The sequence below is a fragment of the Homalodisca vitripennis genome, chromosome 3 (assembly GCF_021130785.1).
Source record: "Homalodisca vitripennis isolate AUS2020 chromosome 3, UT_GWSS_2.1, whole genome shotgun sequence".
Classification (NCBI taxonomy): Eukaryota; Metazoa; Arthropoda; class Insecta; order Hemiptera; family Cicadellidae; genus Homalodisca; species Homalodisca vitripennis.
In genome coordinates this window covers 45,605,872-45,621,925 of record NC_060209.1, presented here as the reverse complement: position 1 = coordinate 45,621,925, position 16,054 = coordinate 45,605,872, and the positions used below count along the sequence as shown (strand labels likewise).

Genomic DNA, 16,054 nt, shown 5'->3' with positions numbered 1-16,054 from the left:
TAAATATATGTTAAGTCAATGTCAAAATGTTAGTGGCAGACTTCTTTTGTACACTTAGGTATAAAGGATAAAGGTAAGGACTGTCAACAAAATAAAGTAGGATGATTTTAGAAATCATTTTCTTTAATTTACATAACTGTATAAAAATGAAATAATCATCTTTAAGTATCAATAAACATTTCAGGAGATTCTTACTTAAAATAAGGTAAACACAATTTTTTGTTTATAATCATGACAAAAAACTATATAACTCAGTTGCTTGGAAATGAGAAAACTATTTGAAAGTAATAATTTGAAAATATTCACATGACTTCAAAACTGATTCTATTACTTAATTAAGCACGGAACTGCAGGGCTCCAGCAGCAGAGGTACAAAACGGTACTTACTTAAAAAACAGTACTCACTTAAAAAACACTCCTCATATTCTTTTTCAAAGTAGCAACTCCCATCACAATGGTTTAAAACAATATTCTACAATCTAGGTGCTAATAATAACTAATAATTACAATTGTTAATTGTCTATAGTCTGTTCTGTTTATAATTTGTGTATGTAATAAGCTGAATAATATTGAAATAAATAAATAAAATATTTGTCAAATATTCTTGGCTTTTATATACTTGTTCATAAAGAGTTCTTAACTGTAACAATTATTTAATCTTGTTCCAATGTTACATACAATCTCAATCCAACATAATAATGGCAAATTGGCTGAAGAGCTGTTAATTTAAGTAATTGACATTACCAAGCTTAACCTGAGCTCACCATGCACAGAGTAAGGTTAAGTTGGAGATTTAAAAATAGATTTTTATATAATGAAGATCAGCTGTCATCAAAGCTCTAAATGTTTTAGAATTTTTCGCTTTACCATGCGCAATATTATTTCTTGTTGGCACCCTTTTAAATGATCACTAGTACACCACTGCAGACTTTAGGTTGAAATATGGAGTTGTAACAATTGTAACTCACTCATCAAAACAGATAGTCAAATATTTCAAACTTTTAGTTAACTTAAAACTATTCACTTGACTCCAATTAAGATGGTTGGATTTCCTACAGAACTTACAAAAATTTGTCTTTCTCTGAGATTCTAGTGAACTTAACTAAATATTAATTTAAGTTCATCTTCAAAATGTAAAGTTCATATAACAAAACACAACTCTTCTTAATGGCTCTGGTTACCAGTAATAAAATTCATTACCTTATAATATTAAGTTAACCCTTTGGACCCCAGACCAAAATATTGATGGTGAGAAAAACGTACCAAAACCATTTGAACTAAGAACTACAGAGAATCCCCGGAGCAGAAACAGCTGTATTGCATACTGTTCATAAAAAATTAATACTTTTGCTATTTTTTAAGCTATTGTCTTATATTACACACCAAAATGTCCAGAATGAAATTGTATACACAGACAAATTTTAATCTGAAGTATTAAAAAATTGTTAAACAACATTAAAATAACTTTAAAATATATGTATATAGATTATTAGGTAAAAAAAATTGATTTTAAGATTTTTTAATTCTAAAATAAGAAAAATTTTTACCATGGGCACCCACATTTTATTTTTCTAAATTTAGTTTTATGTATGTACAAAAAACAATTATATTGATATCTCTAAAGATAAAGATTTTGCAACCGCGATCTCACTGAGGCCGCTTGGTCATTGTCCGGAGTAGGCCTAGAGGCGGCGTTACCGTGAGAAGTAGATAGCTGACTAAATGGCATTTCTTCGTCATCTGAGTCCGAGATAGTTGGTCTATAGGTAGGATCAACATCAGTGTCATCACTGAAAATTGATGAGACGTCAGACCAATCGTCATCTTATAGGTCAAGATCCAGTTGTCTGTCCAATTCACTCGGGTGATTTACAATGTTGTCACTCATTGTTCACAAAACTGATTATTACTGTAAGATTAAAACTAAAGAAAAAGTGACTAAAAACAGTCCTCAATTACAACATTTAACTCAATTCACACGCACAAAGACAATATACGTAACATTAGACCGATTTGTAAACAAATACAGCTGTGGAGTAGAAATGGCATGGTGGCAACAGCTACGTAGCAACAAAGAGTAATATATTTTTTTGAGCATAGATGTTATTTTAAATACACTATATTACTAACAAAAAAATTAGTATTTTACTGAAATACTCATAAATATGTATTAATACTCATAAAATAAGTATTTTACGATTTCAAATAAATATGTATTAAATGCATATACCATGGCGACGATATTACGTCGCCTGGGGATTCTCGCGTCTTCATTGGCTCCGATACATCATCGCCGCAGGGATCTTCGCATATTTTCTCGGCGACAATATATCGTCGCCTGGGGTTCAAAGGGTTAATATAACAAATCATATCATTCAAATTAATGTAAGCCTATATCCATTGCATTGTAATACAAAGTCCGTTTAAAGTTCATTTAATTACGTGTAGATATATTATTTTATACTCTTGGGAGTTTAATTATCAACTCCATGTTCAGCAATATATATTTTGTTTTGTTAAAATATAACTAAAAGATAGTTTAAACTACGAAAACTATTGGGCAGCATTCTGAACCATTTTGTAGAAAACTGAGTCACGATTTTTTAGAAGATCTTCTCGTTTACCAAATTCAATGATTTTCTTATTCTCAATTACCATAATCCTGAAACATATTTTAAACATGGCTAAAAGATTGTACAAGTTTTTAAATAAAATGTATTAGCTTACTTGAAGTACTTTAATATCTAAACTGTGTTAGCTGGTACACCTGGATTTTGTGAAAATAAAAAGGCTGTATGTAATTTAAAGGTTGAAATGTATTGAAGAGTAGTATAACATAACTTAAACAGAATTACCAGGTACTAAATATTGTAAAATAAACAAATGTATAACTTAATTAATAATTCTAAAAATAACATGTGATCCACCTTTTTGCAAGGCAGTATAGTTTTAAAGGCATGTTTTAAAGGCAGTTTTTATGTTCATCTGGGATGGATTTATGTTTTAATTTTTCTTTCTTGATACTCTCTGTGAATGACCTGCTGGATCAAGACTTCCCCATCCCAGATTTTTACCCCATATTAACCTGTTACAGCCCATAATGGTACTGAGATGGTGTGCAACAAATAGCAGTGCTGTGATAGCATCGAACACTTAATGAATGATCTGCTAGATCACATTTTCTATCTCCAGATTTACTTACCCAATGCTCAAATTACAAAGTATGTGATGGTGTAGATGGTGTTTACTCATCCCTCTTGTGCATCCTCTCTAAATCTATTTACCACAGATTTACCTGTCAATGGTAGTATTCAGATGGTGTACCAAATTGAGTACTGTAGAGTCACTGGATGCTCTGAAATGTTTGCTGGATTTAGCCATCCATTTCTAGATGTATTTACCAGAGTCACTTATTTATCTATGAAATGTTTACTGATCAAGTAATTTGATCCTTAGATTTAGTTAGGTAAACTCACATGTCGGACCTCATTACAGTGCTGAGCCGATGTGCAATGGTGAACACAGTGCAATCTTTGAACTCTTCATGGACTTTATCATTTATAAAGTTATCTGTATTCTGATCCAATGCAGATGTGGCCTCATCCAAGATCAACACTTTTGTCTTTCGTAGGAGGGCTCGTGCCAAGCAGATCAGCTGTTTATTCCCAACACTTAAAATAATACAAATAAATAATAAATCAATAAATAGTATAAATTAAAGACGCTTTTGTGTTGGCCTGTTTGTACATCAACATTTTCTAAATAACTCAACGGATTTTGATACGGTTTTCATTGTTGGCTTAATTATGAACTAGGGCAGGTTTCCAGGCATGATACATCAATATTTTAATCATAGAAGTAGAAAAAAGTTTGTTTAGTGCGAAAATTTATATTTTTGAGGGTTTTCCCCATAAGAACTGCATTGCATTAAACGCAACCTATTAATTTAAAAAGCGTGTTAAATGTAATCAACTGTTCTATGTAAATATTGTGTTATGACAGCACAAACATATGTTTAATTAATTTAACTATTTTTTTTATTCATCTATAGTCTTGAAACCATAGAGTAAGCTTGGTAGTAACAATACTTCTTGTTTCAACTTTTCTGGAATCAATATTGAGGGCAGAGCTTATCGGGATAGTAAAATTAGAAGTTTTAGTAAAAACATATTTTTAATTGTACATTATACCACAAATTTTGTAGTGTTTGATTATTATTATAATGCAGATATCAAAAGACAAAGTTACAATCTAATGTTTACTATGCATAACTGTTATAAAACCCACCTTAGTTGTTTTTTGACAGAGCAGGCTACTCAGACTTATTATATATCTTCTTGATCAGGGCAACAAAGCATACTCGATTTTATTTTAGACTGGAAGTAAATTACAATGGCTGAAAGTACTCTTTATGACCAAAGTAGGCTCCTTAGAACTGTGTATGTATTTATTTTCTTGTTCAGTGAAACAAGTCAAACTCAAAATTGGCACTGAAAATATAATTTACTCACATCAGAAGTGCTCATATATATATATATACAAAGGCTACGAAATTGTGTGCAAAGCCACGGATAACTTCTAGTAAAGTAATAATAATAATAACGTCTTTATTTAAAGCGATTTTCAACATTACATTGTTGTTTTTCAAAATAACTCGTCATACATTTTCAATCAAGGCACATACAAATCTATCTATCATCATCCGAGAAATACAAAATTAAACTAATCAAACCAATAATACATTACATTAAACAGCTATTTAGGGGTAATACAAAATTTAATAAAGTATTAATATCAGTCTGCTAGTTAAACATACCAAATTTAATTATTATTACTACTAAATAAGGATATAAGGTTAAATGTGAAATATATTTGCTATGTAATCAACATAGTTGAATTTCTATTGTTGCAAATAAAAATATAAAACTGTATATAAGATTAATATTTCCATGTTCTTCTAACTCAAATTCAGAAATAATTTTAATAGCAGCTTTGAAAACATGAATTATTGCATTATGTACTCTATATTACTAGTGTAAAACTAGGCTATATCATGTACGAGTGTGTAACAAATTCCAGCAGTTCTCTTTTACTTTTCTAATAATAGGTGGATTTCATATAAACTGTCTATTGCTATCACCCTCAAGATGGAATTTCCACAAGATTTACATGCTTTGTTGCCCTGATTAACACGTTAACTGCCACCATAAAGAATTCTAGAGTTCCCTGTATTGCCAAAATTGTCTGTAGTCGTTTTCTATGTGATATTGTTTTCGTGATGAATGTAACTGTAAATGAAAACGATTTATGCAAATTATACGATAAGGGGTGTGGGACTTAACTTTGGACTGATCGGGTTGGCAGATTTATTTTTCATCTGAAATTGCCTGAAAAAAATTCTTGCCGACCCGATCGGGCTGACATAGAAATTTCAGTTCACATTGGGATATTTAGTTTAAATGGCTGTGAAGACAGCATGTGTTCCTTTTTTATTGCTCTATGGTGCGTGTGCAATAAAAGGATGACTGAACAAACATTCCCAACTGCTTTCCGCTCACAGCCGATACGTCGCGTAGTTCGCACCAATTTATGTAACCTCACTTGCACTCTCTGCTTTCATTGTGGTTATTCGTTAAATAGTTGTATGATTGTTTATGTTAGTCCAAGCTTTATTATTAAATATCAGAGATGAATGGAAACCTGGATGAAAGTGATATAGAGATGAGTAGTGAACGCGATAGACATGGAGGTAATTATGGTGAATTGGAAAATTATAGTGGATCTGAGTTTTCTGATTTGGAAGACATTGTCGCTGCGCTGGTACCACAAGATTGCAGAAGAACTGCTTCTTGGAATAGCTGTTGTCAACACGTGGCTAGTGTACGAGAATGGTGTAGAAGTTACTGCTCAACATAGAAGAAGTCATGTGTATTCCATCAAAACATTCAGAGAAATGTTAGTGTATTCACTCTTGGGTCTAGAAGACGAAATTCTATCTGCAGTGCCATCACTATATTTCTGAGTCAACAACTTTTGTTGGTGAGGGAAATAACAAACAGAGATCAAGGAAAAACTGCAAGATTTGCTACAACAAGGATATGCGTGAGGGAGGTCATCAAACATCACAAAATCTGAAGAAAGTGAAAACTTTCTGTAATCTGTGCCCAAGAAAGCCCTACCTCTGCAAAGACTGTTTTAAGAAAGTCCACAAGTAGACATTAATCTGTATTATAGAAGTATTAATCCTCTTTTATATATCAAATTAAAAATAAACTTTGTTTTTATTGAATATCCAATAATTCCAATATAAACGCTCCCAAAATAGTTTTTCTAATTTCATTGACAACGATAATGAGGTAAATGAAACGAGAATAATTAATAAAACAATATAATCACATAATAAAATCAATTAACGAAAGTATAGAAGAAAAATATATTGGTAACAAATAAATTTTCTGACCCGATCGGGAGAAAAAAAGTTCATAATATTCCGCAGTGTTTTATTGAACCTTAAAAATAACGAAAATACTTCAAACAACGTTCTCTGTTCATTCTTGTATCTAATTAGAACATTTAATCCACTGGTTTGCCATCAGAGCCAAACGCAATGCTTGTAGCTGCAATAAAGTAAAACTATGTTATCGTCATGTTGAGGCCTGATCTGGTCGACTTGGCAGTTAACGTGTTAAGAAGTTATATAAGCAAGTCTGAGCAGTCTACTCTGTCAAAAAAACAACTAAGATATTAACTCTTTAGCTCCCATGCACCATAATGTTTAGTACTGGACTGATTGGTATATGTAAAGCACATTCTATTTTGTAGAAGAGTTCTTAACCTGTGATACATTTGAAATATTCTACTTTAACTAATTTTATGTTACTGCATTTTATTTTATTATCTAATTATCAATTATTAGTTTTAATTTTAATGTGTACACAAATTGCATGTTAATTTGTTGTTGCAATATACTTGTATCAAGAAAGCTGACTTTGTTCATTAGATTTTTATATACTTCTTACGGTATTGCATACAGATATTGAATCAAGAATAAGATCTCATTATCTCTAAGTTTTATCAAATGAAACCCAACAAAGAAATCAGTTGAGAAGGAGAATAACTCACCTAAGGTTTGCCCCGTCCTCTTTAATAACAAAGTTCAGTTCAGCTGGTTGTTTTTTGAAATATTGCTTCAGCCTTACCGCCTTCAAGGCATTCCAGATATCTTCATCTGAGTTACATCCTAATGGATCTATGTTCATCCGAAGAGATCCAGTGAAAAGTACAGGTTCCTGCCAAGATTAGTTCAAACAATCTAGATATCTCCATATTGATTTTATTTATTAATGTAATTTGAAATGTATACAAGAACAATACATTCTAGACATTTGTTCCAAATTATTTTTGCGTTGACCTTTCTATACTGCCCACAATCAAACTGAAACTCTGCAAAACCAGATGGTCTCAAAAGTCAGAAATCAGAAATATTTTATTGTCATTAAGCTTAATTACAGCGATAGACAAAGTCAGCTTATTCATTTATGTATATACAGATAAATTAATAAATAAAACACTGAATAATGGCTGAGTAATTGTTTGTGGCCATAACTAAAATACACTTGGTGATGTTTTTAAACATTAGTACGGTACTTTTCGTAGTACAGGTATCTCACCATAAAACGGTTCATTGGGGAGGATGTAGAAATCTTGAAGGTCGACAAATCTGAGTTTTAACTGACATTAAAAGTCTTGGCTAGAAAACAACTTTATTAAAAACCAGACCCCAAAAGATATTTTTATTGGCAGCCCTATCAATGTTTCAAAAGTTCTTCCTAGTTTAAAAGTACCGTAATAGTGTGACACGATTAATCATATAATGGTACACAGCCAAATACAAAAAAGCTGAATGTAAAATAATAAACAGCCTTGTTTTGATTTTTCCGTTTTTAACCAAGACTACATCAACAGCAACAACTCTCAAGCATTCTTGGAAATGACATGTGGTATCCTGAAATTGACATTAAACATCAAAGGAGCGTTCACCATCTTACAGGATTGTTTTATTGTAATAACAAGTTTTCTTTTCATTCTTGATCTAAGAGTTACTTTTATTTACATAATATGTTCTAAAATAAACTTCATAAAAATGAAGCAATATCAAGTATACATAAATGTATCATAAAAGGGGTATTGTTTTTAGATTTAACATTATATGAATTACTTGTTCTTCTAAATTATAAATTGTGCAAAACCACAAATTATAACTTTTTTTTATTTAAGCATTCTAGTATTAATGCTGTAGATGGAGCTTATATTGGTCACTGTTAAATTACATGAAAAACATAAAACCAATATTTAAAACTTTTATTGTTTTGTGAGGCCTTTCGATAGCGAGGCTATCATCTTCAGACACATCACAAAAGTAAATATCTTTTGTGATGTGTCTGAAGATGATAGCCTCGCTATTGAAAGGCCTCACAAAACAATAAAAGTTTTAAATATTGGTTTTATGTTTTTCATGTAATTTAAATTCTAGTATTAGTTTAAATTCTTCAAATTACATATCCTTATCTCTATCAAATACAAAAGCAACCAATGATGTGTTTGTCACTTGTTACATGTTTTGGAGACAACACTCCACCACAGACTACATATAAAATTGAATCCGCCAAATGGCTTCGTTACTAAAAACAACATATAGGACAACATAATTAGAGTCATATAGGAGGCTAAGCACCTATGAGGAAATGCTAGCTATGAGGAAATGTTTGCACAAATATTTATAATAGGCTATATTTAACTTTATTTTATAAAGTCATGTTTTTTTAATTAATAAATTAATTTTATATTATAAATTTAATATTGTGCTCCTAAGATTTATAACATTTTGTAACATAAAAGAAATAAAGGATGTTTTTGATTTGATTTGATTTGACAGTACCTTATCACTTGATTTTGATTTGTTGCAGTTAAGGATAGTTAAACATAATTTGTCAATTAAGTCCAAAAGGGGCATAACTAAATAATTTTAATTTACTTATATTTCATAAGCTATTACTTTAATATCATTTTAGGAAATTTACCTGTGTTATAATGTTTAGACTTGATCGCAATTGTGCCAATGTGAGCTGAGAAATGTTGACATCATCAATGAGTATCTTGCCTTCTACAGCCTCGAGGATGCGGAACAGTGACAAGGCGAAAGAAGTCTTCCCAGCCCCTGTGCGACCCACTATACCAACCTGACATACAACAATGGTTACATTAGCTTACAAGCCTTGAGGATACAGAACAGTGACAAGGCAAGTCTTCCCAGCCTCTGTGCGACCCACTATACCAACCTGACATACAACAATGGTTACATTAGCTTACAAGCCTTGAGGATACAGAACAGTGACAAGGCAAGTCTTCCCAGCCCCTGTGCGACCCACTATACCAACCTGACATACAACAATGGTTACATTAGCTTACAAGCCTTGAGGATACAGAACAGTGACAAGGCAAGTCTTCCCAGCCCCTGTGCGACCCACTATACCAACCTGACATACAACAATGGTTACATTAGCTTACAAGCCTTGAGGATACAGAACAGTGACAAGGCAAGTCTTCCCAGCCCCTGTGCGACCCACTATACCAACCTGACATACAACAATGGTTACATTAGCTTACAAGCCTTGAGGATACGAACAGTGACAAGGCAAGTCTCCCCAGCCTCTGTGCGACCTATACCAACCTGACATACAACAATGGTTACATTAGCTTACAAGCCTTGAGGATACAGAACAGTGACAAGGCAAGTCTCCCCAGCCCCTGTGGGACCCACTATATCAACCTGACATACAACAATAGTTACATTAGCTTACAAGCCTTGAGGATACAGAACAGTGACAAGGCAAGTCTCCCCAGCCTCTGTGCGACCTATACCAACCTGACATACAACAATGGTTACATTAGCTTACAATCCTTGAGGATACAGAACAGTGACAACGCAAGTCTTCCCAGCCCCTGTGCGACCCACTATACCAACCTGACATACAACAATAGTTACATTAGCTTACAAGCCTTGAGGATACAGAACAGTGACAAGGCAAGTCTTCCCAGCCCCTGTGCGACCCACTATACCAACCTTACATCCAACAATAGTTACATTAGCTTACAAGCCTTGAGGATACAGAACAGTGACAAGGCAAGTCTCCCCAGCCTCTGTGCGATCTATGCCAACCTGACATACAACAATGGTTACATTAGCTTACAAGCCTTGAGGATACAGAACAGTGACAAGGCAAGTCTTCCCAGCCCCTGTGCGACCCACTATACCAACCTGACATACAACAATAGTTACATTAGCTTACAAGCCTTGAGGATACAGAACAGTGACAAGGCAAGTCTTCCCAGCCCCTGTGCGACCCACTATACCAACCTGACATACAACAATGGTTACATTAGCTTACAAGCCTTGAGGATACAGAACAGTGACAAGGCAAGTCTTCCCAGCCCCTGTGCAACCCACTATACTAAACTGAGATACAACAATTACAAGCCTTGAGGATACTGTTGTTGTGTACCTAATCAAGTACTCACCGGGCTTCTGTAAAGCGTGTTTGCCGATTGCCATTCATTTCCTTATTGCATTTTTATTGTTTGCCTTTTTTTTTATTATTGCAGATCATTTATAGGGGCACATACAGGGTGATTCATGAAGTTCTCCCCCCACTTCTACAGCACATTGTACTAGTAAAAATAATGAAAAAATGTTTATATAAACATAGGTCCGAAAACGCTTCGTTAGCGAGTTACAGCTAGCGAAAGATTTCGCCTGAATTCCTGGGTAAAGAGTAAAAATAAAGCCATACTGAAACTTTTGGAAAGGTTAATTAAGTAAGAAATATCGTGGATTCTTATGTATTTTTACCTGATAAAGCTAATAAAATAGGTTTCAGAACTGTACCTGTAGTAGTTTTTGAGGGATTCAGGGTTAAATGCAAAAACATTGGGGCACGAAACAATGTTTTTTTTTTAAGTTTTGATGTACAATAACTTTGTTAAATTGGTAATAATAACATAAAATCAACAAACATTAATTGTAGAAAATTTAATTCTGAGAAAATTGATATAATCAAAGTCTAAAATAAAAACAGAAATAAGTACAAAAAATCGATTTTATTCAGTATAATACATTACTAGCTGTAAAGAAATACCGTACGGTATTTTAAATAAAATAAAACAAAAACAAAATGTTTGTTCCTTAATGATGAGATAAATTGAGAAAACAAGATTAACTGTTAAATAAATTTGTTTGTAAATAAAAATATCATGTTTTAATTACGTTGTATTTTTTTTTTTTAAATAAAAATGTACGTAAAATGTTCGAAAATAAATGAAAGCAAACATTTTCCCATTATTGTTTACTAATCATCGAAATGCAGTTTTTTGTTTTATTAATTTCTAAGTTGGTAACGCACGAATAACATGCTGATCAACAATGGTATTCTGTACTGTTACGTTAGAACTGTGTATTAGTGGTGTTTTGCAAGCTACAGCAGGAGATCGGGTTTCTGTGAATCTTGTTATTAAATGCAATTTTTCTGTGAGTTATAATTCGATTGTTTATTCAACGAAAAAATGCCTTACTTATTTACATCAGAGGAATACGCTGATATGGTTTTTATTTTGGGTTACTGTAAATGGTAATGCTAGAGCTGCTGTAGAAAGAATATGAACTACGTTACCCTAATAGGAGGATTCCAGATACCAAAACAATTTCAGGAACTTTTCGTTACTCTTCGGGAAACAGATCACTACCAAGTACTAGAACCAATTATGAACGAGCTGTCCAACTTGATGATGATATTGTTATTAATGCTGTTCATCGCAGTCCAGGTGTAAGTACACGACGTATTTCTAGGCGAATAGGAGTTTTCGCAGTCAACGGTGTGGAGGTCACTCAATCGAAAACAAATTTTATCCGTTTCATAAACAAAAGGTTCAACATCTACAGCTAGGGGATGGTCCGCTTCGCTTGGAGTTTTGCAACTTTTTTAATATTAATAATCAACTCTACAAAGCGTATTTTGTTTACGGATTAGGCACAATTCACTCGGGATGGTGTCAATAACTTGCACAATGAACACTCATGGGCAGAAGAAAATCCACTTGAGGTAGTGGAACAGAACTTTTCAACACCGATTTAGCGTCAATGTCTGGTGTGGCCTTTTGCACAATCGGCTGATTGGACCTTTCATATTACCTGGGACGCCTAAATGCTGAGTTCTATTTGCATTTCCTTCAAGAAGAGTTGCCGCAGCTGTTAGAGAATGTTCCTTTACATCTCAGACAAAATTTGTACTTCCAGCATGACGGAGCACCTCCCCACTTTTCACGTGCCGTTTCTGCTTACTTAAATCATCAATTTCCTGGACACTGGATTGGTCGTGGAGGGCCTCACCCTTGGCCACCAAGATCACCAGATCTATCTCCATTGGATTATTGCATCTGGGGATGGATGAAAGACATTGTATACAAGACAAAAGTGAATTCTCGTGATGAATTAATTGCCCGTATTATGGATTCGGCTGTGCAGATACAGGGAAGTCCTGAAAAATTAAGAAACACAACAAAAGCAATACACAAACGTGCTGCAAAATGTATTGATAATGATGGCCTCATTTTCGAACATCTATTATAAAAAGGTGCGTACGGTTGGCCCAACCTGATTAATTTGCTTAAACCTAGTAATGTATTATACTGAATAAAATCGATTTTTTTTGTACTTATTTCTGTTTTATTTTAGACTTTGATTATATCAATTTTCTCAGAATTAAATTCTCTACAATTAATGTTTGTTGATTTTATGTATTTATTACCAATTTAACAAAGTTATTGTACATCAAACTTAAAAAAAAACATTGTTTCGTGCCCCAATTTTTTGCATTTAACCCTGAATCCCTCAAAAACTACTACAGGTACAGTTCTGAAGCCTATTTTTTATTAGCTTTATCAGGTAAAAATACATAAGAATCCACGATATTTCTTACTTAATTAACCTTTCCAAAAGTTCAGTATGGCTTTATTTTACTCTTTACCCAGGAATTCAGGCGAAATCTTTCGCTAGCTGTAACTCACTAACGAAGCGTTTTCGGACCTATGTTTATATAACATTTTTTCATTATTTTTACTAGTACAATGTGCTGTAGAAGTGGGGGGAGAACTTCATGAATCACCCTGTATATGTGTCAGTTTGCCTGTAGTATATTTAACTGCTATTGAGAACAGTTTTTAAATCCTATAGACCAAGTGTTACATAAATGTGTCACCAGCAAATATGTTCTTACACCTGATAAATTTGTTACAATATAAATTATACATTACCACAGATTACTTGTATTAAAACAAAGAATTTAAGCAATTTTTTAAGTTTTCTTTATAGATAGGGTCATATTTAATATGGCTGGTACCTGGGAGCTAATTAACTTGTGCCACATATATGTGGCACCTGGGAGCAATTGTGCTAATGCTGCATCATTAGAATAAATAATGCAATAAGGCTGTGTAAGCCTTGGAAATTTTAAGAATGTGGCAAGGAAACAATGAAGTGTGGTATCTTACTAGTCCCCTCTCTTGTTTATTTTAGTTAAAAACAAATATGAGTGTCTCCTTATTCATTTTTTCTGCACATTTAAATAACGCACCAAACAAATTAAATTTTTAAATAAGTCTGATGAAATCAAAACAAATGCAGTAACCAATTAAAACTTACAACATTTTCCAGTAATGTCATATAATGTTGATGAACTGATATCACAGACTAACTAGTCATGTATGGAATAACATTATTTTTTAAACATTTACATATGTAAATCTATTCAGTTTAACAGTTCTAGCTTCTTGAGGGAGTTCATTAAATAGCTCTATTTTCGTAAAAATGTGGCTTTTTTATTTTCTACAATCTAAATGATACTTGTATCAATAAATGATTATTTCTTGTATGTATATGTAGTCTACGTAGTATGAATGTAAGTGCACCACAATACTATGCTTACTTTATTTATAGCAAAATGTGATATGAACATTAGCTAATAATCAATAATCATAATAAATATTCAATACAGTTTGTTATACTTAAGCTGTTAGGTCCTCACAACCCAAGAGCATTCCCAAAAATAATTACTTGATTTTCGTTTTAGGTGGAAGTATACATAATAAAACAGTTATTCTATAAGATTAAAAAGATATTATGGCCATTTTAGATTAATGCAATTTGAAACCATAATTAATTAGCACCTATTTAACTCGAATTAGGACTACTTATTTATAGCTAAGATAACTTTTCCCAAACAATCACAAAATCAGGATATTATTTAAAAATTATAAAAGAGTATAAAATAAAAGGATAACCTTATGATGATTGTATTTCCTTAAACATAGACATTTCCCATCCATTACAACAAGACTTTTTTGCCTGAGGCAAATACAAATGATTCTATTATTTTTTTCAAAATGTTTTATAACAAACTTTAAACCAAGAAGTAGAAATGTTGTGTTCAGTAAAAATGAGTGCTGGAGGGAGAGGAAAGGAGAAAATTAGGAGCCATGTGTTTGTGTATTTGGTTCATGTGTGTGATGACATTTAAGAATAACTCATGTGATTTACAAATATATAGGACATTATAATAAAATATGTAGAGCATCAAAACCTTATTATAGCCGGGCGAGGGTGAGAAAACAAAGTTCAGATCATCAAGTACCCAGGGTTTTCCTTCCCTGTATCTTGTTTTATATCTCTTGAACTCCACCTTTCCTTGACTGGGCCAGCCTACAGGGATGAGAAGTTCTTGGTTTTCCTGGAACATTCATCCATATGAAAATAATTGAACAGGTTTATGGACTATCGTAAGTGATAATATGATGTTTATTTAAGACATTAATGAAAATTATTTTTACTGTAAATTTTTTCAAAAATGACAGGCTTTATCTACATGAGTTCAATATTAAAATAAAGTACATACAGTAAAATACAATTAATTTGGTATAATTAAAACTATACATCAAAGTTATATTCTTTTAACAGTTGATGAGTACACACAACAATTACCTAGCAATGCAAAACAAAGCAATAAATGGTTAATTAAGGACCTGCAAATTTTCTGACAAAGAGAGGTGACAAGAATGAGCGAACTTTAAGAACACTGAGACTTTGAATATTTATAAATGTCTGCAACTAACCTACAGACATGTTCAAAAACGAGTGTCGAAGAGGTTTCTCTGACAAGTTAGACACATGAAATAGTGAGCACAACTGTGGCACAATAGGGCGATAAATGTGCGGAAGAAGTTCATACACAAAATATGACCTAATGGTAAACTAACACTTGACACATTCTATGTCGTGGGAAACAAAAAGAGGTTGAAATGTTAAGGGTCAAAAAAACTTGTTTGAGGTGAGAGAGTACAGTATGTCACTGATAACTTGCACTTGAGGTGCTCCCGCCAGAGTGGCAGACAAAACCATACTAGCCAACCGAGCATAGAGACTCTACACACAGTGCTAAAATAGGAAACAAACAGGTAACCTATCTTCACCCTGTGTTAGTTTGTTTCATGGATTATTTAATTACAACTACTAAGTAAATATGAATTAAACTAAGTCTAATTAAAATCACACAACAGTATTTATGTTATTTCTCTTTATCCTGTTTTATTCTTTTATTGTAGGGTACTTAACTTCTGTAAAAAAATGTAAAAGTTGGGGTTTATGTCTTATGGAGACATAAAGTTTCAAAGGATTCCTTCATTATTAAACAATGTTAAGTAATATACTGCTTCATCAGTGTTTACAAAAAATAGTTATTAAATCAAATTTTAAAACACAACAAAAACAAGTGATAAAATACATAAAATAAAATTAAAAACACAATTGTGCGTCATTAAACAAGTGGCGTTGCGGTGACAAAACAACTGGACAGAGTGACGTAACCTGAAATTGCCCTTCTGGCAGCAGTGCAAGACTTCCAAACCTTGGCAAATGTCATCTATGCTGTAGTTCTCATCAAGTAGGTAT

General features: G+C 32.8%; 1 protein-coding gene across 4 annotated transcripts in view; it reads right to left on the bottom strand.

Moving 5' to 3' along the window:
* Nucleotides 1-1,579: 1,579 nt before the first annotated feature.
* LOC124356854 (ATP-binding cassette sub-family C member 3-like) overlaps nt 1,580-16,054 on the bottom strand; it is a 77,758-nt gene continuing 63,283 nt past the window's right edge. Inside the window, exons 26-30 of one of the 4 annotated variants that reach the window (XM_046808114.1) lie at nt 14,691-14,837; nt 9,081-9,239; nt 7,123-7,289; nt 3,477-3,671; nt 1,580-2,662 (exon numbers count right to left, since the gene is read on the bottom strand). In XM_046808114.1, the coding sequence (XP_046664070.1) occupies nt 2,554-2,662; nt 3,477-3,671; nt 7,123-7,289; nt 9,081-9,239; nt 14,691-14,837 (777 nt within the window). In that variant the 3' untranslated portion in view covers nt 1,580-2,553. Of the gene's footprint in view, nt 2,663-3,476; nt 3,672-7,122; nt 7,290-9,080; nt 9,240-10,240; nt 10,418-14,690; nt 14,838-16,054 lie in introns of those variants that run through there. The other 3 variants (XM_046808117.1, XM_046808116.1, XM_046808115.1) reach the window with 3 other exon arrangements.